This window comes from Euleptes europaea, chromosome 8 (assembly GCF_029931775.1).
Source record: "Euleptes europaea isolate rEulEur1 chromosome 8, rEulEur1.hap1, whole genome shotgun sequence".
Lineage (NCBI taxonomy): Eukaryota > Metazoa > Chordata > Lepidosauria > Squamata > Sphaerodactylidae > Euleptes > Euleptes europaea.
This window is the reverse complement of record NC_079319.1, coordinates 11615029-11637858: the sequence shown is the minus strand read 5'-3', so window position 1 is coordinate 11637858 and position 22830 is coordinate 11615029. Positions and strand designations below refer to the sequence as shown.

The 22830-nt window shown below is 44.4% G+C and overlaps 1 protein-coding gene across 2 annotated transcripts in view; it reads right to left on the bottom strand.

Moving 5' to 3' along the window:
- Positions 1–22830, bottom strand: part of CYRIB (CYFIP related Rac1 interactor B) — a 92809-nt gene that overhangs the window by 14503 nt on the left and 55476 nt on the right. The window contains exons 1-4 of one of the 2 annotated variants that reach the window (XM_056854507.1): positions 21637–21662; positions 9112–9194; positions 2115–2236; positions 158–263 (exon numbers count right to left, since the gene is read on the bottom strand). In XM_056854507.1, coding sequence (XP_056710485.1) covers positions 158–263; positions 2115–2236; positions 9112–9184 — 301 coding nt within the window. In that variant the 5' untranslated portion in view covers positions 9185–9194; positions 21637–21662. Of the gene's footprint in view, positions 1–157; positions 264–2114; positions 2237–9111; positions 9195–21636; positions 21663–22830 lie in introns of those variants that run through there. The other variant, XM_056854508.1, reaches the window with a different exon arrangement.

Below are 22830 nucleotides of genomic sequence, written 5' to 3'. Positions count from 1 at the left end.
TGATCTTGGTTGCCAGTGACACATCCTTACACTTAAGAATCTTTTCTAGCTCCTTCATGGCTGCCCTTCCCAGTCTCAATCTCCTTCTGATTCTTCACATCATATGTCCCGTAATATTACGGAGAAGCTCAACTCACTGGCTGCTACTAATACATACCTAATCTTTGAGAAAATTCATAGAATTTCTTTAGTTTGCCCACTAGAGGAACCACGGCGCCCCACGCTTTCTCCTGGAGCCGCTCATCGCTGGGATGCTGTATTGCCTGCAAAATTGAACACATGTGAGGACGTCGCTTCAAAATGCAGGATGCAGCCTTCATTCTAGACACGCCTAGTACGGGATGGCCGAACCGTCAGGACACAAAATAGAGACACTGTTTGTACATCCCTGAAGGCTAAGGTAGTGGACCTGGAGGAGGTCAGGAAGAGAGAGGGGTGCCTACACCAGGCCTTCATTGAACAACCCCCCATTTGCCCACCTCAGTAGTTCCTGTGGGGAGAAACAGTGGCGGAGGAAGGGGACTGGCAATGCTAACCAATAGGGCTGGAAGGATGGCAAAGACTCCTGATATGGATTCAGACCACTGGTCCACCTGGCTCAGGGCAGCATGATTGAACTTGGGACCTTTTGCATGATGGGCAGCGTGGCGTAGTGGCTACAGCAGGGCTCGACAAAGCCCAGCTGCCAGGTCTCCCCAAAGCTTAAAAATTTCATTGTGGGGACTCCTATTTTGAGCAGAGATTTGATTATGATGATGATGACAGGCAGGGTTATCACCACATTCATTTATATACTACAACACATTTTATCATATTTTAGCTTGAATAAAATTCTGCTTGTGTGTGTGTCAAGTGCCGTCAAGTCGCTTTCCGACTCATGGCGACCCTATGAATCGTCCTCCAAAATGTCCTATCTTTAACAGCCTTCCTCAGGTCTTACAAATTGAGGGCCGTGGCTTCCTTTATAGAGTCAATCCATCTCTTGTTGGGTTTTCCTCTTTTTCTGCTGCCTTCAACTTTTCCTAGCACGATTGTCTTTTCCAGTCTCTCATAAAGTGATCAGCAGTGGGTTTTGAGGTAGCAATCATTAGAAAATACAGTTAAGAGCCTGGCACCTAAATTTTTGGGCTGGCTCCTATAGCCAAAGACAACTTGTCAAGGCCTGGGTTAGAGTGCCAGACTAGGACCTGGGTTCCAATCCCCTACTAGGCTGTGGAAGCTTGCAGGGTGACCTTGGGCTAGACTCGCCCTCTCAGCCAATGCACCTCACAGGGTTGCTGTGAGGACAAAATAGAGAAGGGGGAAAACGTTGTAAGCTGCTTTGGGTATCGATGAAGTAAGTCAGTAAATGAATTAAGAAGAGGAGTTGGTTTTTATATGCCGACTTTCTCTACCACTTAAGGGAGACTCAAACGGGCTTACAATCACCTTCCCTTCCCCTCCCCACAACTGATACCTTATGAGGTAGGTGGGGGTTAGAGAGAGCTCTTAACAGAACTGTGACTAGCCCAAGGTCACCCAGCTGGCTTCTTGTGTAGGAGGGGGGAAACAAATCCAGTTCACCAGATTAGCCTTCACCGCTCATATGGAGGAGTGGGGAATCAAACCTGGTTCTCCAGATCAGAGTCCACCGCTCCAAACCACCACTCTTAACCACTATACCACGCTGGCACATGCTCTTCCACCGACTGATTTCTCCTGCCATCCTCCCCCAAATTGCTCATATATTCCATGCAACAGTGGGATTTAGGGGCCTATACAGATATCTGAATGTTAAGAAAGTGCAATATCTCGAGGGAAAGGTGCAACTCTGAGGGGGAACGTGTGGATGATGCGCAATAAACAAGAAACAGATACGATGCTAACTGATCGCACAGAAAACCAGTGACCTTCTTCACAGGGCTGCTGAGACAACAAGCCAATAAGGAATGGACACTGAATATGCTGTTTGACTGGAACTAATTCGTTATTTAAAAGTTATAGTGCCTGTGGCCAAAAGCTGACTTTTACTGATCAGTACAAAAAATCACAAGCATCAGTGAGATGCATCGTGCAGAATCATCCAAAATCGGCTTAAAAAAAAAAAACCCACCCCAGTTCCCATAATGCTTTACCTCTCGTATTTCGTGGCCAGCTCCTCTGTAGGACTGCAAGTCTTCCAGGATTCCTTCTGCATCCTTTAACACTACATTTACCTGATTATAAATCTCTTTTTCTGATTCTGTAGGCTGAGCATCTAAACAACAGAAGAGCAAACAGCGTCATTTTGGCAGTTAACCTCTGTTTCAAATTTACACACCATTAACACGCTCCTTACTGGGGTGCTTTATATACCTGTGCACTCCACTGTTACTCTACAAAACCTAAGATTAGTCTACAAGCCTAAGATTTTTGCACAGCACCATACTTGCAACTGACAGATGAAATCGCCACACACTCTGAATATATACAACTAGATTATAACTCTACCAATTAATTTGCCACTGCCAATAATAATAAGCATGTCACTAGCCCTCCAGCAATGACATTATGCGCACTGGCATGGAGGAGGAGGAGAAGGAAGAGGAGAAGGAAGAGGAGGAGGAAGAGGAGGAGGAGGAGATGTTGCCGGCCTGAGTGATAGGGAGCCTGTACCTGTGGTTTCCCTATGAATCTCATGAGTAAAGCATAAAAGTAAAGGTTTACAAAAAGGTTTATAGAGACTTATTTCTCTGAACAGAATTGTTGATGTAGTAAATAAAGTAGAATAAAGGTCATGACATTGTCAAAGGCTTTCACGGTCAGAGTTCATTGGTTCTTGTAGGTTATCCGGGCTGTGTAACCGTGGTCTTGGTATTTTCTTTCCTGACGTTTCGCCAGCAGCTGTGGCAGGCATCTTCAGAGGAGTAACGCTGAAGGACAGTGTCTCTCAGTGTCAAGTGTGTAGGAAGAGTAATATATAGTCAGAAAGGGGTTGGGTTTGAGCTGAGTCATTGTCCTGCAAAAAGTAACAAAGGTAATGAGCTAACCATTGTCCTGTAAGTATCAAGATAATGTGCTAATGAGGGTGTGGTATGTTAATATGGAACCCCTTTCTGACTATATATTACTCTTCCTACACACTTGACACTGAGAGACACTGTCCTTCAGCGTTACTCCTCTGAAGATGCCTGCCACAGCTGCTGGCGAAACGTCAGGAAAGAAAATACCAAGACCACGGTTACACAGCCCGGATAACCTACAAGAACCAAAGATCATGATGTTATTGAGTTGCTGGCTAAGACTATTCTCAGTATTCTGAGATAAATAAACTACAAGACTACAAGGTTATGATATGCAATGTTGCCCGCTTGATGGTTGTGTCTGGAAGAATATCAGCATCACTTATCCGAGGTGCTTCGCCTCTTCTTGACACTAACAAGAAGGTCATTTCTGCCTGGGAGTTTAGCCCCTCTGATAGCTGCCGTGCGAGGAGGGAATAGTGCTACCAATAATGCTAATCCAATGATTCAGACCTAGTCTTCAAACAGTATAACAGATGGTAACCTTGCACTTGTGAACTTTATGACTCAATGCCAAGAACATGGTAATGCTTTCTTCACAGACCAAGTGACAATGGCACACCACCATGTGTGGCCAATTGAAGGGATATAGGTATTAGAGTAGCAACCCAGGAGTCAGGCTTCAGCAAATGCACGGCGTTTCAGGCAATAGAACTCAAATCCAGGCAGAGCAGCGATTCAAAGATTTATTCCGAAAGTAGTGATTTCAGTAAGGAGACAAACAAGGCTGGAATACAAGACTGGGGGAGAGAGGATACATATATAGGGCTGATACAATAGGGTTACAGGAACAAAGAGACAATGTAGTCGTTTCCTGCCGGTAACGACTTACGTAAAACTGAAACAGAAACAATTATGAGCAATCAGTGGAGGAGATGGCCGAGCTCTCGGCTTTGTGCGCGGGACCCGATATTAGATCGGAGATTTACACGGGCGGGACCCAATACAATTGTAAATCCCTGGCCGGAGCTCGTGTGCAAAACGGGGGCGGGGAGGAGTGCACGAAGAACTCCATCTTGTTCGCGGGGAAACCATCTTGTTTGGGAACGGAGCTGCCAGAAGCCCTATCTGACACCAGGGCAGAAGCTTCTGGTCTCTCAGCTCAGGTGACAGCTGGTCTGAGAGAATAAAAGCCAGAACCAAACTGCCAGAAGGCAGAGAGTAACTGGAGGACAGCTTCAGCTGCCTGGCCTTGCTCTCTATATCTTGAAAGATGTAAAACCTAACAAGATTGACGGAGGACAACTCTGGTTGTCAGGCCTCACTCTCTTACCATCTCTTGCAAACAATGGAACAGATTTACAGTCTTCTTGCCTAAAGCTAGAAATCCCTTTTGAAAGGGAATTCAGTTCAGCAATTCTAGTTCTCATAAAGGCTAGAATCTGAAGTGAAATGCTGTCAGGCTGCTCCATGACAAAGATGGAGACCTTAGAACTCCTAGCACTCTTGGAGATGGGAGTCTAAGTGTATTGGGTCTTCATCATATTTGGTATATTGAGCCTCAATTGATCCTAGCAAGGATTAATGGAACCTCAAAGAAGATCTGTCTGATCCTGTTCTGGCTTTCCAAATGCTGGCAGGCATGAGGATTGTATATCCTATATAGATCCTATATAGATAATTCCCTGGATCTGTTCAGAAGTCTTTTCTAAATAATAGAAGGGCTTCAGAACTTTCTCAGGGTAAGAGGTCAGAGATATTCCTGAAAAGAAAGGAAGATCTCTGTTTTCTGTGGTAATGCACAAGGCACATATAATGCAGTGCTTACATAAAACATATACAGAACCTATTAGGCTTATTTATGGAGACTCTTAACCAAGTAAACATATTCTCTGAAATTGGCAAAGCCAGAGAATAACTGAGTCTTCCATAGAACATTAATACAGCCTTAAGCTTACACATAATGAATTATACATAACACATAAGGTCTGCATTGCTGACTGTGAAAATACACACATACTTTCAGCATGTATGTAGCATTCCTGATCTCAACAATGATCAGAAGTCCATAAACATGGAATAGATTAAATACGAAGCTTATGGAATTCTATCCTCTACACACAGCATTGGGTAAAGATAACACATATTGAAACATATAAATATCGTGAACATAAATTCAGTTCCCATGAAGTTAAGATGATTTACAGATGACATGGCAAGATAAAAGCATGTCTTTTGTCCTGAAATATTGCTATGATACCTGGAATGATTTTAAGATGTTTTTACTAATTATATCTTCCCTCCCATTATATTAATCATGTTTTGATAGGAATTCTGTAATGATTATACACTAACCATGTTTTTACAAGATTCTGTAACTGTGGTATACTAAATGAAATAGAGATACAAGTTGAAAGGTTTAAACTCTCATAGAGAGAAATATTATGAAACATAGAAATTGCTTATAAAGATTGTTTGAAACTGCTTGCATATATCATAATGTATTTTATGACATGTTTTGAGAGTGTGTAAATATTCACATGCATATATATATTTTATGTGAAATAAATGTTATTTAAAGGAAGTCCATTGCTTATAAATTTTCTGGCACACTTCAATAGAAAGCCTACAGTAGTAGGAATTATCATTGACTCCTGTCTGTGAGGTCTCGCTGAATAAGATAACTTCACTTCTTAGTGATACATTCTAAGAGTGTAGACCCCTTAACGACACGAGCCGTGACAGAGAAGGAGAAGAAGAAGAAAAAGAAGAGTTGGTTTTTAAATGCCAACTTTCTCTACCACTTAAGGAAGAATCAAACTGGCTTACAATCCCCTTCCCTTCCCCTCCCCACAGCAGACACCCTGTGAGGTAGGTGGGGCTGAGAGTGTGTGACTGGCCCAAGGTCACCCAACTGGCTTCATGTGTAGGAGTGGGGAAACAAATCTAGTTCACCAGATCAGCCTCCTCCGCTCACATGGAGGAGTGGGGAATCAAACCTGGTTCTCCAGATTAGAGTCCACCACTTCAAACCACCGCTCTTAACCACTGTACCACACTGGCAAAATTGCCCCTCCGATGCCTATATACACAAGGGGCAGCTCGTGAGCACAGCACATTCACGTGTAGGCTCTGTTCCCATGATCAAGAGCACTGCTTTTTTGGAAGTCCACAGTCACGGGCCTTGCGCCTTGCACCCCCTCTATTACGCATACTGACTTTAGCCCATGTCATGTCGTCTGAAGAGGGATGCTGCATTTCACAATCCGTACCGTGAAAAGTCGGGTACAGTAACAGAGAAGATTCTTGCTTTACAAAGTTAGGCAGAGGTGCTCCTTACTCCATGAATATGGCCATGTGTAAACTAGTACCTGTAGTAAGATGTGTTCCGTTTGTGTGCTCCATGGATTGAGGACCAAGCCAACAAGCACACCACCCGAGAGCAGCTCTCTGTTTTTGTTACAGCAGTCACAAGTAGTAGTTAAGCTGCGGTATATTTCTATCACTGAGGGTTTTTTGTTTGTTTGTTTGTTTGTTTTAAAGAGGTGATGCTCATTTGCTGAACTCATCTGAAGTAGTACATAATCTTTATATGGAATAAAATTAACCTGAGAAACCCATTCAGACTTTGTCTTTTACTTTACGGCACAAGTGCAGAAACTAACACCAGGTGCACAATGTAGTAACCGCGGAACTGGATATTACTCTTTTTTTTTTCTTAAACACAATCTTTCTGTCCTTAAAGGCTGCGCAGATTGGGTATAGGAATGATGCCTGGAAATAGTGCAGAAGCCAGCATGGCTGAGCAGTATTTCCCACGAGGGACCTGCATGGACAAAACCAATGTGGGATGGAGGCTACAGTGAGAAGGGGAATTAGAAGAAAAAGCAGGTTGGATTCAACTTTTTTTTTAACCCTTGCATGTAGCCTTCAATATGCCCCTATGTTTTCAATCCAACTGTCATGGAACATTAAATAAATGAGGCAGAAGGGCCAAAAAAAAAAAAGCACCTACTTCGCAAACACAATATCCAGGATCAATGCCTGTCATCCTACAGTAAAAAAGATCTCAGGTAGATGGAGAGTTACTGCCAAACAGGAGACAGTACTGGGTTAAACAGACCACTGGTGTCACTCCATATGAGGCAGAAGAGGAAGAGTTGGTTTTTATACCCTGCTTTTTGTCTACCTTCAGGAGTCTCAAAGTGGCTTACAATCACCTTCCCTTCCCCCTCTCCACAACAGACACCTTGCGAGGTAGGTGGGGCTGAGAGTTCGGAGAGAATTGTGACTGGCCCAAGGTCACCCAGCTGGCTTCATGTGGAGGAGTGGGGAATCGAACCCAGTTCTCTAGATCAGAGTCCGCCGCTCACGTGGAGGAATGAGGAATCAAACCCGGGTTCTCCAGAATAGAATAGTCCGCCGCTCCTAACCACTACAGCATGGAGCCTCATTTTCTCCTAAGAATTAATTCAAATAGGCCATACTGCATTTCTGCACCCAGAGCAGATCAATCTTGGTTGAAGAGACCTTTTTGGCTTCTCTGGTGCCTCTGATAGAATAAGAAAGCAAAAGCATCCAGCTGGATAAAAGTTCTCATGTCTTTAACCCTTAGGCTAGCCAGGTGAGATTTTTCTGAAGCTGTTCCAGTCTGCTTTGGCACACCAGCTGTTGTGGTAATGACATCTGCAGCCCTGGCCGAACATCTGGAGTTCACATGCTTGTTTTAACAAACCTTCTGAAACTGTTATATTGACTACTATGGAACAGAGTCCTTTTCTAAAGGGAGGAGTCAGTGATGGATTCTCAGCAGATTCACTCCTGTTTCAAATGAAGGAGAATCAGAAGCTCCAGGGAGGAGCAGGATTCGAGTCCAGGAGCACCTTGAAAACCAGCATGGTTCCCAGGGTATCAGCTTTCGTCAAAGCTCCCTTCATCAGATACGAGGAAGAATGGAGATTTCTGAGCCCTTCAATCCGGATCTGAAACTAAGATCAAGCGAGTCTCTGATGTCTCCTTCAAAAGAACATATGAAAGGCCATGCTGGATCAGATGAAGGCCCATCAAGCCCAGCAATCTGTTTACACAGTGGCCAACCAGGGGCCTCTAGGAAGCCCCCAAACAAGACGACTGCAGCAGCATTATCCTGCCTGTCTTCCACAGCACCTAATAAAATAGGCATGCTCTTCTGATAATGGAGAGAACAGATATGCATCATGACTAGTATTCATTTTTACTAGTAGCCATAGGTGGCCCTCTCCTCTGGGAACATGTCCACTCCACTTTTAAAGCTTTCCAGATTGGCAGCCATTACCACATCCTGGGGCAGGGAGTTCCACAATTTAAATATGTGTTGTGTGAATAAATACTTCCTTTGATCTGTTTTGAATCTCTCACCTTCCAGCTTCAGCAGATGACCCCGTGTTCTAGCATTATGAGAGAGGGAGAAAAGCTTCTCCCTGTCCACTCTCTCCATACTCTGCATAATTGTATACACCTCTATCATGTCTCCTTCACAGCTCCAAACCGCACCTTTATGTATTGTCATTGTTGAAGACAACTGCAGGAAGACAACACAAGACGCCGCCATGTACGAGTTCCCAAATTGTTTTTCAGAGTAGTTGTTCTTGGGGCGTGGGAAGGGGAGCTTAATCTTTCCCTGCAATGTCCCTGCGTAGTTATATGGGTCGTGTTAGAAGTCCTGATCAGGACATGGAAGTTTGCCCCAGTGGCTGACACAGCAGCTTTACGGGGCCATTTCGAGACAGGAAAACGACACAAGGAGTAAGTTTCTCTTTCCAACTCCCACCTGAAACGAAAGAGGACATGTACCTTTAAAAAAAAAAAACTTAGGGGGCCTCATTCATGGCTCAGTATTTTGTGTAGTTCAGTCTCCAAGCCCCCTTTACAATGGATGCTAGTGCCGCTCTCCACACAGTCTGCCTGGAAACCGTTTACGCAGGAAGCAAGGAGGCGGCAGCAAGCCAAGGTTACCTGTAAAGCGGCTTAAGTTGCCAGTATGGCTCTCCTGAGACTACAGCTCAGCTGTGTAAAGAGATGTGCCGTTAGCATATCATGAAAAGTGATGGATGAGAGAAAACACACATGCATTCAAGATACAAGTCCTTACTTTCAAAATCAAGGAAAAAGTTTGGTCCCTGCTCAAGGTCTGTGCACGTCAAAACTTTAAGAAGGTTCCCCATGTTAAGACACCTGCGGAAACAAGGAGAGAAAAGACGGCCTGTTTAAGCAGCCACAAGTAGAAGAAAGCAAAGAAGGAGTTATCTGGACAGTTTCAGGTACCTGTGCTAAGTTCTTCAAAACTGAAGTATTATCCCCCAACTTCCTGCAAATGAAAAAGGATTCTCCCATAGAATGGAACTTCCTTCAGAGAGCTGCTAAGAAAGCCATACAACTTAAACTTCTCCAACATTGCTTATAAGCTATTCATTTCTCCACCAGATTCCCACATTGCTCACTGCTCAACAAACTGGTATTTCAAAACTTCGGTCGTGGGGCAGAGAGGTTTATTCCCAAATCCCATCCCCTATTGATTTCACTTTAAGAGGGATGGGTTTTTTTTAGAAATAAGTTTTATTTTTCCAGAAGAATAAATAGGTAAACATAAAAAGGGGGCAGGGGGATTACAATAATGCATCAAATCTTATATTGCCTGCCCAATTATATAAATAATAACAATAAAACATTATATATCTACCCTGGGTGTGAATATACCTTACGTCCCAGTTCAATCTCTAACATAGTAGAGTATAATACATCTGTTCTATTTCTATGTTTCTGTTGAGCTTAAACAAAAATACATTTTAATAACACATTTTTAATATTATCCATATCCGACTCCTCATAGCTTATGCTGTTCTCACATAAGCATAATAAAGCATCCCAAAAAAAATTCTTCTCTGGGTCTTTTATTTACTAGATTTAGTTCGTTTTGTCATCACAGCATATTCGGCCAATTTATTCTTCCATTTTTCTACACTGGGACCTTCATTCGGTTTCCATTTTGCTGCTAGTGCCGCTCTGGCTGCTGTGACCACATATCTATACATTTCTTCACTTTAATAGTTTTTATATAACCTCTCCCCGCTTCGGTTTGATGGAGCTCAAATTCGCAGGGGCTCCATCAGCAATTTCCCCGCCCTTTGCCAGGATTAAGTTTCAGCTTGTGATCCCTCATCCACCCCCAGCACTCCCTCCAGGCACCTGTTCGGGGTTTCCCCCGCCTCCCTGGGATCTGCTGGAAGCACAAGACGGAACCGAATGTCACCTGCATACTGGTGGCAACTCGGCCAAAATCCCCAGAAGACCTCACCCAGAGGCTTTATATAGATGTTAGAAAGCATGAGGGGAACAAGGCGGAACCTTGCTGTACCCCACAGGCCAAGGAGCACACTCTGAAACCTACTTGCAAGGTAGGGCCGAAAACACCGCAAAACAGCTCCTCTCAGTTCCGACCCTGAAAGGTGGTCCAGAAGGATACCACGGTTAGCAGGTCCAGGAGAACTGACAAAGTCACACTCTACCTGCTCATTTGTCAGTGCAGGCCATCCACCAGGGCGTTTTGGAGAAGGTGGCACAATTGTTTAAAATTGCTATACACGTCGCAAATTAGTTAAACAAGTGGACGTATTAACTCACAACACTATCTCATGTAAGTGTCTTTTAACATGCAACTGTCTGGTAACATCAGGGCCCTGTGGGACCTTAAAGAGTTCCGCAGGACCTGCAAGACAGAAGCTTTTCCGCCAGGTCTACAGTTGAGGGCAGCCGCGGGTATCATCTTTTGCTGGCTTCCCTACTCCCCCCACCCTCATTTGTACGTTATTTTTGTTAACAGGGGGTGGGGGGACCTGCTGCTTAGTCCGGGCATTATGGGTTAACTTAGGCACCATCTGGATTTTTAAGGCTTTTAATTGGGGTTTTATTGTTTGATTTTAGAATTATCATTAATTTTGCTGTTAACTCTTTGCTATATTTTAAGTGATGTTACCCGCCCTGAGCCTGGCTTTGAATGGGGAGGGCGGGTTATAAATTGAAAAATAAATACATAAATAAACTGTATGTGTGGTGATTTTATGCCAGTAAAGGATGATGTCAGTGTCATACCTCAGCTACCTTGCAGGTTTAGCAGGAAAACTGTGTGTCTCAGAAGGCCCTGATAACAAACAACCACACTCTGTGCACACCACAGCATTTCCAGCACGTTATTTAACGCTGCGACAGATTCCAGAGTTTTCAGCAGAGTTCTCTCTGCCTGACATTTGCATTATCCAGGAACAACACATGGTAAAATATTAAGGACACTGACTTAAATGGGCTTATTTAAAAATTTGCTTTCTGGGTCAACTTTCTACCCCATAATTAGAGGTAAAATTAAAGGCTTACTGGATTTTCAGTGAACATAATGAAATCCTTAATCTAACGATTCGCTGGGTAGGGAGATGACCCCACCCACCACCGAACTATGCCAGTCACATCTGTCCAAAGATGTTTCATTCCACCCATCTCTTCTCACACTGCTGGAAGATTTCAGCAGAGACTTCGTGCGCTTGCGACTTAATATGACATTAGACTCTAACTGGAATTATGGGTCTCCGAATTTTATTGACTGGATTTTATTAATTCTAGATTTTGTGGTATGGTTTAATTGCTGCAAGCTGTCTCAAAGACCCACGTGGTTTTGATAAGGCAGGCTATAACTAGTTTAACCAAACAAAAAAACAGAAATTTGAAAATCCACACTTTGTGGGGAGGGGCTGTGGCTCAGTAGTGGAGCATCTGCCTGGCGTGCAGAAGGTCCCAGGTTCAGTCCCCAGCATCTCCAGTTAAAGGGACTAGGCAGATAGATGATGTGAAAGACCTCTGCCTGAGACCCTGGAGAGCCGCTGCCTGTCTGAGTAGACAATACCAACTTTGATGGACCAAGGGTCTGACTCAGTATAAGGCAGCTTCAGGTGATCATATGTTAGAAAAAAATAGACAAGTAATAGCATCTTAAATTCAGAGAATTTACCTGTATTATATCATGAAGGATTCAGACAGTAAGACTGCAATAGAAGAAGGAAGGTGACTTACAACAGACAATAGACCTCTTGGCATACCGTCTTATAAACAGATTATTTTAAAGTGGCTGCCATTCATACCAGTTGTCATAGCAGCTGACTGAATTTGCATTAGTATCGCTGCCCACAAAACTACAGCAATTGTGTTGTATTTTTTTCCATGTGTGTTCAAGTTTTCGGGGTTGTGTTTTACACATTCGTGGTGCTTAGCTGTTTGTGTTTTTTAAAAGTCATAAACACATTGCACTTTGCACCAGATACCAAAATATGATAAATCCACAAACGGAACACATTCAAACTGCCTTCCATTATATAATCAGCCAAAATAAGCTGATGGCACCAGAGGGAAGCAGGAGATCAACAAGCACAGATATAGTTGTCTGTTTTTAATTAGATGGAATAGCTGTCTACAACTATTCATCAATAAAGGGTAAAGGGCAAAATTTATTTTAATGTCACATACCAAAACTAAACAATTTTACCCAGACAGCTTTTAAGAAACACATTTTTCAATATGTAAAAATAAAATAAATACATAAAATTAATAAAAAATAAATAATGAAAAGGGGGCTTATTTTTCCTCCGTATGATGAAAATAAAATTATCTACTTCAATCATGTGTCCATATCTATGTGCTTCCTTTCCTGCAGATGTTATGTGATGCATGAATTGTGGGCTGAATGGCTACAGCTGTGTGTGCGTGTCTGGGGGGGATCACACTACTGGTCATACACAATTACTTTAAGGATGCCTTCTGGCACCTTAAACAAAAAAATAAAATTTAAATGCCTTTCGCCAGCTTCTGTTTTGAATTATTGTGTTCTGAAGGCTGTCTTCGCTTAAGCATCTCGTAATCCTACCCAGCGTTTTCTAAGGTATCGGTGGATCATCCGCTTGGGGACCAGCGGCCCAGGTTGTGGGAAAACGGCATGGCTAGCCGAGAATCACAGTTTCCAAACTTGACCTACTTTTCTCGGAGCAAGACATACGGAACGCCACATTTCATTACAGCGACCCAGCCCGCTAGCAGCCTTGTGGGGTCGTCTGATGCCGAGCGCCATGTCAAAACCAGACAGGCGGAAAGCCGAGACATATTTTCAAAACAAGACCGGCACGCATGCCCTTCGTGCTGAAAACATCCCCGACACATCTGGGGGAGGGGGGGTGAGCTCGATCCAGAGAAAAACCGAGATACACAATGTAAAACCAACCACCAGAAATAAGCTTCCCAAGGGGAGGAAGAGTACATTAATAGCTATTTTGTCCAGAACTAGTGAACAAGAGACTTGGCCCAGTAAACTGCAATCCCCCATCCCCCTTTTCAATATTTATGGGGGGAGGATTGCAGATAAACAATTCCTTACAGCCTAAAATGGGTGAGGTGGAAAATTATTGTGGTTTTACTTTCGGGGGAGCGACAAAAAGGAACTACCAGACACGTACAAGCAGAACGTTAGATCTAAATAATATTTTTAGAGAAATGCTTTTAAAATACCCCTATTTCATATTCCTTCTCAACTGAAGGAACTTCAAAAAGGAATAGTCATTTTAAAAAAACTATTTTCCCCCTCCATCTTCTCTTATCTGCAGATCCGTAACATCATATTCAGCAAAAGATCAGTACTGTCAGAGACCTATGCAGCTAGGGAGGTGGCTAACACTTTTGAAGTAGGAAACAACCCTGTGAAAGTTCCAACGTAGCCCTAAACCTGGGGAAGGTAGGTGGTTTCCCATATACATATTTTAAAAATGCATCTAGCTAGTTTATGTGGGGCCCAAATGCAAGCTGCACGGACCTCTTTGCCAGCCAGAATGATGAGGAAGCAACGTGAAAGGATGGGCAGCTACTTACTTTACTATGACTTTAATGATTTTGCTCAAATAACCAATAGGTCTTAAGCAGGACCACACTAAAGCACAATGGCCAAAATATTTAATATATTCCCTTTATCCTGTAAAACAGGCAGCCAATATATATACAAATTTGCAATCTTTACCATCTCCAATTTATGTTATTTAAAAAATGTCAGGAGGGGTGAGTGCCTTTCTTTCCATTACCAAACAACTCAACCAGCCTCTGTCTATCAGCCTCAAATGACGGACAATGAAAAAACAAGTGACTTATTGTACCTATACTGTCAGAACCACAAGGGCAGACCCTATTGGAGAATGGAACTTTACTAAGGTCTTTTAATGCATGGGTTGGATCTCCCTGCTTGGACCTGGCAACATTGCACATTAAAGTAACCCGGGTTGGGGGAAACTGTATGCATTGGCTTGAATGATCAGGGATGAAACTGTGTGCTGATCGAACCACGAATACAGAAAAACAGTGTTCCAAGCGCAAATCAAGTCCTACCCCTTTAAATGCTGCTCTGTAATTGGCTTACTTCACAGTGCTGCCCCTGAGAGATTTCCTTCCCCCCAAACCCAACTGCCGCATAAAGAAGCATTTTAAGAACAAAAAACCAGGGCTACCCGAAAGAAAGGGGGGGGGGAAGAGAAATCCAAGCCTTGTTTTTAAAAAGCCTTTCTTTTGCTCAGAAAGAGCTCAGAGGTAGCAGGAAGCACTTGAATCCCGCGCCTCTTTACACAGAGCTTTGTGATTGGCTGTGAGAGAAGCCAATCTTCTGTTTTCCCCTGTTTAACCATCGGCATACTGCTTTGAGGAGGGGGTTGGGAAAGGGTGGGGGGTGATGGTGCGGGGAAGCTCAACCCGAGCACGGAGTATGCACGCTCTGAGACTCTGGAATGAGCCAGGATGAATGGTTTAATTCGGGCCAGAAAAGGAATGGGAAAAGCCGGGTTCATTTTGCGTCGAAACAGCGTTGAGCTTCCAAGTAATGAGATATCGTGCATACTGAAAAATTTGATCCTGGCTGAAACGGCGAATAAAGGAGGTTAAAGAGACCATGCATAAAACACCTAAATCTGCCCTTCAACTCAGGTGACGGCAGAGCATTCAATCGGGCCATCATATAGGCTCCCCTCTACTTGGGAAAGGTAAGCAGATTTAAGCACTCTGGCATACAGGCAAGCTACTCACAACCACTGCTTTTCCAACTGCTTTCGTTTGGTATTATCTGAAACAAAACATGGGGACAGCCGCAGTTCCCAAACCGAACCACAGTTCACACATGTGCAAGTCTGCTTGATTTGCATAACTTATTCCAAGGAACGAGAGCATTTTTTACACACACAATTCCAGGCCTCCGGGCTGCACAAGAAGAAAAGACCACAGACCACAAATACCCAACAGCCAAGGCAACCTGGATGTGGAAATAAGGGGGAACTAACTGCCGAGAATGGGGAAGGGGGGGGGGGAGAAAGGTCTTGGCGACACCCTCTCTTTAGCAGGCTGAATATTTTTATCTTCCCACAGCACAACTGCAGGCAAAAGAGATACTTAACGCTGAGTAGATTAGCCTGGTGATGAGGCTCTTAGCAACAGATGACACTGCAAACCCAGCAGCCAGTCGGATCACAGTATGCCTCCTTTCGATACCGAAGCACACAGCTTTGCGAAAGCAACACAAGCTACGCAGCCTTCCAAAGACGGCAACTGGGGGTCCTCCTGTCTTAGCAACTGACGGATGCCTTAAGAAAATAATAATAATTTGGATGGCTGGAGGCCCAATCCTTTACCGTGCTTCACTCCGTAAAGAGAAAAGCCAACAGCTCATAAATGTCTACAAGCGCTGGCTCATGTTAGGACGTCCATTCCGTGCTCACATTATTGGAAGCTGCTGACTGGTGAACTCTATTGTTGAGCTAACGTCTGCAAAAGAGTTAAATAACTGCACGCCTGACAGGCGGGGGGCGGGGGGGTCAGCTGTCCGGGCAAGCGTGCCCCGTCAAAGAGGAAGCAAGAACGAATAGTTTTCTTTGCATGTAGCCTTAGGCCATTACAAACATATCAACAAAGCCACAAATACATTTAAAGGGAAAATACTAGGTTAATAAAATGTTAGAATAATAATAAATATACATAATAAAAACTATGCTAGATTGATGCACTAACAACAACTAAAAGTTGCGGCGGCATCCCAATCGGCCAATGAGACCTAACCACCATTTAAAATCAACTCAAAGGATCAGCTCTCTTAGCAACCGTATCGGACCTTATTTTCTTAGCCGCCAGAGCATACAGGGAGGTCCTATAAGAAACAAACCTATCAATTTCTCAGCACTAGGACAAGTGTTTAGGCCAGAAACCAACCCGGCAAGAAATTTATCCCTTGGATCCACATATAAAGAGGGCATTCGAATAAGTAGTGGTATGAGTCCTCCAGGGCAGACGTTCCACAGATGTAAAAACGTCAAGTGGAAGCAAGAGAAAAGGCTGCTCCAAAGTGCGTTGACAGCTGTACTGCAGCAGTTCGGTAAATGGGCCATACTTACTGAAAAGAGGTTTTTTGTCATTGTGATTTTAGCCTTCTAATTGGGGTCCGGCATCCAATTGTTAAAGGAGGACTAATGATTGAGATGGACAAGCTTGCATCTCGTCTCCTGTGACTTTGGCTCAAGTTTATTCGGCCATGGGGAGACGAGGTGGAAGGTAGTCCTGACTATCCCCTGACTAGGTCCTCTGGCTCTCCTGGGCTGGAGCCCATGGAGCTGTTCTTCCAGAAGAGGCACTTTCTGGCAGTCCAAGGAGTCGTTCCCCTTAACAAGAGGCTCCTTGTACCTGTGGCAAGCGCCACTTCCGGTGAGACAGATCTGTGGGGTCCGACTCCTATTTCACGTCCGCATTATGCCGCAAGCTCCATTGCCTGCACCACCCAAGCTACAGGCTGCCAGCGAGGAGTTATACAAGGGGTGTCGAACTCAGTTATTACGAAGGCCAGGTATAACATAAATGTCCCTTGATCAGGCCGGGCCATGCCTCGCCAGCTCAGATCAAGAGTGGGGGGGGGGGGGCTGCTTCGCAGGCCGGATAAGGGACAGGATGAGAGCCAGCCTGGTGTAGTGGTTAAGAGCGGTGGTTTGGAGCAGTGGACTCTAATCTGGAGAACCGGATTTGATTCCCCCACTCCTCCACATGAGCGGCAGACTCTAATCTGGAGAGCAGGGTTTGATTCCCCACTCCTACACATGAAGCCAGCTGGGTGACCTTGGGCTAGTCACAGCTCTCTTAGAGCTCCCTCAGCCCCACCAACCTATTGTGGGGAGGGGAAGGCTATTGCAAGCCGGTTTGATCCTTCCTTAAGCGGTAGAGAAAGTCAGCATATAAAAACTAACTCTTCTTCTTATGCTTGACGCCCGATTTATACAGTGCATTCCAAATATCTGAAGTCCTTTATGCACAACTCACAATGCAATCCTGTGCAGAGTGACTCTAGTCTAAGCTCCCTCACATCAAAAGGGATTAGACTGGCATGACTCTGCCTAGGACTGCACACACAGTAATCCTTTCAAACAACCCCCTGAGAGAATATCGGCTCCCCCGAGGCTGCCGAGTGAGTTCCCGGCTGAGGTTAAGATTTGAACCGGGGATATCCCAGCTCCCTCACCCAGTCACTCTGCTAACTGGTAGGCATGCCTGTAAATATTGGGCATACCACATGAAGAAAAACAGGGAAAACACACCCAAGCAGGGCATGCAGATATACTTAGTTTAGGGACTGAGTAATAGTCACTGATTTCCTTTTCCTCAGCTCAACGTAACTGGAGACAACAGGCTGAGGAAACAGCTTTTAGGAGATTAATGTCCACATATGACTACGGCTGGAAGGAACCGAAGTGCCATAAATACACAAGATCGTGGCCTCAGACTTCTGTTTTTTGACCCCTACCCCCTTTTTTAAAACATCCAGCCTGATAAAGAGCTCTAGTGAAATCCAAATCTTGCAACCCATTTTGTGTTATTTCATTTCTTAATGAAAGAGAATTACATTGCTTTTTTGTGGGGGATGGTTACGGGAGCATCGCAGGCGCTGAAAATATTCTTCTGGAGTCCTTTTAACGATCCCTCCTTAACTTGCAGTCTCTTTTCCACTGCTGACATCTAGTGGTGGATTTTTAACATGCCACCTTACGACTGGCAAAAAGAATAAGAGTTGGTTTTTATATGCCGACTTTCTCTACCACTTAAGGGAGAATCAAACCAGCTTACAATCACCTTCCCTTCCCCTCCACATAACAGACACCCTGTGAGGTAGGTGAGGCTGAGAGAACAGTGACTAGCCTAAGGTAACCCAGCTGCCTTCATGTGTAGGAGTGGAGAAACCAAACCAGTTCACCAGATTAGCCTCCGCCGTTCACGTGGAGGAGTGGGAGAATCAAACCCGGTTCTCCAGATCAGAGTACACCGCTCCAAACCACCACTCTTAACCACTATGCCATGCTGGCCAGAGATGCAGGCAGAGTGAAATCCTGTTAGCGAGTCCTCTTTGGAAAGCTGTCAGCAGGGACAATTTATTGGTGGTGGCTGTTCATTCAGAGGTTCAGCTCATTTTGCTTGGTGGGATTTACACAATGAAAATAATTCAGGAGAAGCGCAGGGAGGAAAAAGATTGTGGGGAGGCGACTCTCACTGAGGTGAATGTAAAGGTTTGCAGTTTAAAGCCCCATCTTGTACAGTACCGTGTTAGATTAGGATCATGATTTTAACTGCAGGTTTTAAACTTATAGTACATATTTATTTGCCGACTTTGTGTTATGTTGAAAGCCGCCCTGAGCCAGGAAAGGGCGGGGTATAAATGGAATAAATAAATAAATAAAATAAACAAGTCTAAGGAGGGAAAGTCCTACACTCATCTAAATACAGGCAGGTTTAATATACACACAAACCCCACCACCACCCAATCATTCCTTAGGATAAATAGGATACATTTACAATAAGCTTTGCAAAAGGATAGTTACCGAAGAGCGGGTTTCCATGCTAGAAGCAAACAGTCTCTCTTTACTCGATTGGCTGCGGTTTCGTCACATGCTTAAAAACCCCAGAGCAGGAGCTGTTTGCCCATAGCTTCTTCTCACGTTTCCATGGCAACGGTTAGAAATTAGGATCTCACCGCAAGACCAGTTGCGAAGGTTCCTCTCATCCAATCGCTGGCCTGAGGAGAGGGCATCAAAGGGGGAGGATCTGCACCATCAGCCCTCTCCGGGCCTCTCCTGACAAGTTAGAGGGAGGCAGCTCCTTGGATGCTCTGGTGACATCCAAACAGGTGCTTAGGAATACTGGAACATACTATTTAGACGCTGATCCAAGACAAACGGTCTTTGGAGCAAGGTCAGTCAAGGACCAAAGCACACAATCAAGTTGGCGTGTTCAAAACGTGACTTGCACAGAGCCACGTATACTGAAGAAGAGTTGGTTTTTATATGCCGACTTTCTTTCCAATAAGGAAGGCTCAAACCGGCTTACAATCACCTTCTCTCCCCCTCCCCACAACAGGTGGGGCTGAGAGAGCTGTGACTAGCCCAAGGTCACCCAGCTGGCTTCGTGTGTAGGAGTGGGGAAGCTCACCCGGTTCACCAGATTAGCCTCCGCCGCTCATGTGGAGGAATTCTCCGGATCAGAGTCCACTGCTCCAAACCACTGCTCTTAACCACCAGACCACACTGGGTCTCCAGCGTGGCAGAGCGTGCACATCCTCTGTGTTTGCGGTGGCACCGTTAAACCCATGATGCGGCAACTGGGAGCCAACTTGGGCTGATGCGGCAACTGGGAGCCAAGCTGCAAGGCTGCTATGTGGTACAGCCCTCACATGAATGCTTCGATCTAAGGGACAGGCTCAGCTTCTCCGCATCCCATTTCCAACCCAGAGCCAGTGTACGCATAGAGCCAATTCCATTTGCCACCAGAGAAAGAGAAACTTCTGCTGATTCCCCCACGTGCACACTCCTTGCAGGTAACCACTTGTCCCACCACACAGTTCTCAAAAGGCTCCCTGTCCCCCCAAGAGCTCTGTGGGGGACAGCAGGAATGGGGAGAGGGGAAAGTTCAGCAGACACGACCACATTACTGTGGCGGAACACAACTTTAGAATACAACCCATCATGTTTTTCAGGAGTAGCTTGCAAAACGTTCCAGCACCTTGAATGATAACATATTCACATCATAAATGTGTGCTTAGCCATGCATCTTACATAGGTAAGTATGCAAGGGATCTAGGACTGGCTGTGCTCCCGGTCACCTACAAACAGACACAATACAGCGGCACATTCAGGTCAGGAAGGCTTCCGTTCACCTTGCTTTCTGCAAACTATGCAAAACTGAATTATTCAAGAGAGCTTTTCTACAAAAGCAATACAGTTGACCATACTGAATGATTCACAAAGTTACTTGGATAAATTATTAGGGACTGTGGTCTACACTACTGTGTTTAGCTTGCCGAAACTAGGATCCTACTAAGTAATTTTTGCATCACTTAATGTGTCATGTTGATATGTAGGCTTTGCTTCAGGTCTGCTTTTAAATGTCACAGAATCATAGAATCAAGGGCAGGCCATACAGGGCAGCCAGTCCAACCTCCTGCTTAACGGAGGATCAGCCTAGAGCATCCCTAATGAGGGTTCTTCCAGCCACTGCTTGAAGATTGCCAGTGAGGGGGAGCTCACCATCTCCCTAGGTAGCCGATTCCAGTGTTAAACAACTCTTACTGTAAAAAATGTTTTCCTAATATCCAGCTGGTACCTTTCCGCCTGCAATTTAAACCCATTATTGTGTATACTATTCTCTACTGTCAACAGGAACAGCTGCCCTCCTCTGACTGCCCTTCAGATACTTCAAGAGAGCAAACATGTCCCCCCCTCAACTTCCTCTTCTCCAGATTAAACTTTCCCCGCTCCCTCAGCCTTTCCTCATAGGGCTTGGTCTCCAGGCCCCTGATCATCCTTGTTGCTCTCCTCTGCACCCGTTCCATTCTGCCCACATCCTTTGTGAAGTGAAGCCTCCAGAACTGCACACAATATGCCAGGTGCGGCCTGACCAATGCCGTGTGCAGCAGACATCTTGTGATTTCATGTTATACCTCTGTTGATACATCCCAAGATCGCATTAGCTTTTTTTGTCGCTGCACCACACTGGCTGCTCATATTTAACTTATGGTCGACCTGTATCCCAAGATATTTTTCACATACACTGCTACCCAGAAATATGTACCCCCCCCCATCCAGTATGCATGTCCCTTATTTTTGTTACCCAGATGTAGAACTCAGCACTTATCCTTGTTAAATTGATTGGTTCTACAACCCTAAACCTATTGCATTGTTTACTGAATGCCCTAGCCTATCACTTTGACGGTGTAATCCGCCTTGAGTCCAGGTGAGAAAGGCGGACTACAATAACGTAAGTAAATAAAATAAATAAAAATAAATTCCTGTCCACCATAATTTGTGGAATGACCCTTCAATAGTGGAGTACTGAGAGTGCAAACAGGTTCCAGTTTACAACAGTTAAGGGCCACTCTGAAGCTGTACCAGCCCCATTCATTTCAGTAGGGCTTGTCTCATCCCCCATGATAGCCTCTTTTGAAACAAATGGTGATGGTGTACAGCAATGACTTGTGACAAACACAAATTCTGGTTATGGGGCACATTTGTACATACAAACAAGAGATTCTCACCTACAGCCAGTGCAGCTCTGTTTTTGTTCCCAATCTAAAACAAAAAAGAGATGAAATCAATAAAAGACCACGTGCAACCAGATATTAAAAGAACAGTTCACACATTGTTCTCCCCACAATGAAAATAGATATCTAGATGCCTGAAGAAGTACAAGAAGAAGCAGCAGAGGAAGAGGAAGAAGTTGTTTTTTATACCCCAATTTTCTCTACATCTTCAGGAGTCTCAAACCAGCTTACAATGTCCTTCACTTCCTCTCCCCACAACAGACACCTTGTGAGGTAGGTGGGGCTGAGAGAGTTCAGAGAGAATTGTGACTAGTCCAAGGTCACCCAGCAGGTTTCATGTGACGGAGTGGGGAAACAAACCCGGTTTACCAGATTAGAGTCCGCTGCTCTTAACCACTACGCCACACTGGCATACAAATCTTGCTGAAATCTGCAAATTGTAAATTCCACGTGGGCAACAAGGATATTTGTTAGACATCAGCATCTAAAGAAAGCTTTGGGCTTTTGGGATGACAAGAAATGCTCAAGACATGAATGCGCACCCCCCTTGTTCTAGCATCTATTCTCTTTGGCCCATTGCAATGCACTACTGATTGCAGATTTATGTGGCAGATTATCCAATATTCTACTCACACAAAGGATGTCTCCCTGTGGCTCTCAGGTGCCTGACACCCTGGCACATTTTTTTTTTCATTTCATGTGAACTCTACGACAGTTTAAGAGCATCTGATACCCCCTTTCAATATTTCCCCACCATTCAGATGACAACCAAAGACTTAATCTCAAATCTGGGGATGAAAATAGTACTACTCTTGCTTTTGCTAAATGCATTTCAGTAGCTCGGAAACTTCGAGCTAATGCCATTCCGTCAGCATCAGAATAATCCAGAAGTAAGCCTGAAAGTGATTGGCCTGCAGTCTTTACGGGGCCTATGTGACTTTCAACAATTCGTATCTCTTTCTTTCCTTTTATTTTTAAATGCTGAGCCTCTTTTTCTTGCAAATTTTAATCTTACCCCCCCCCTTTTTAGGAGGTGGGAGATTCTTTCTAAATTTTCATTATTTCAAACCATATGAACAATTTGGGTAGAACACTGTAATAAAAGCTTGGCTGTATGTGACGATTACTAATGACCCCGATAACCACTGACAGCTAGGTACCTAACCTATTCATATATTGTCTAAAAGC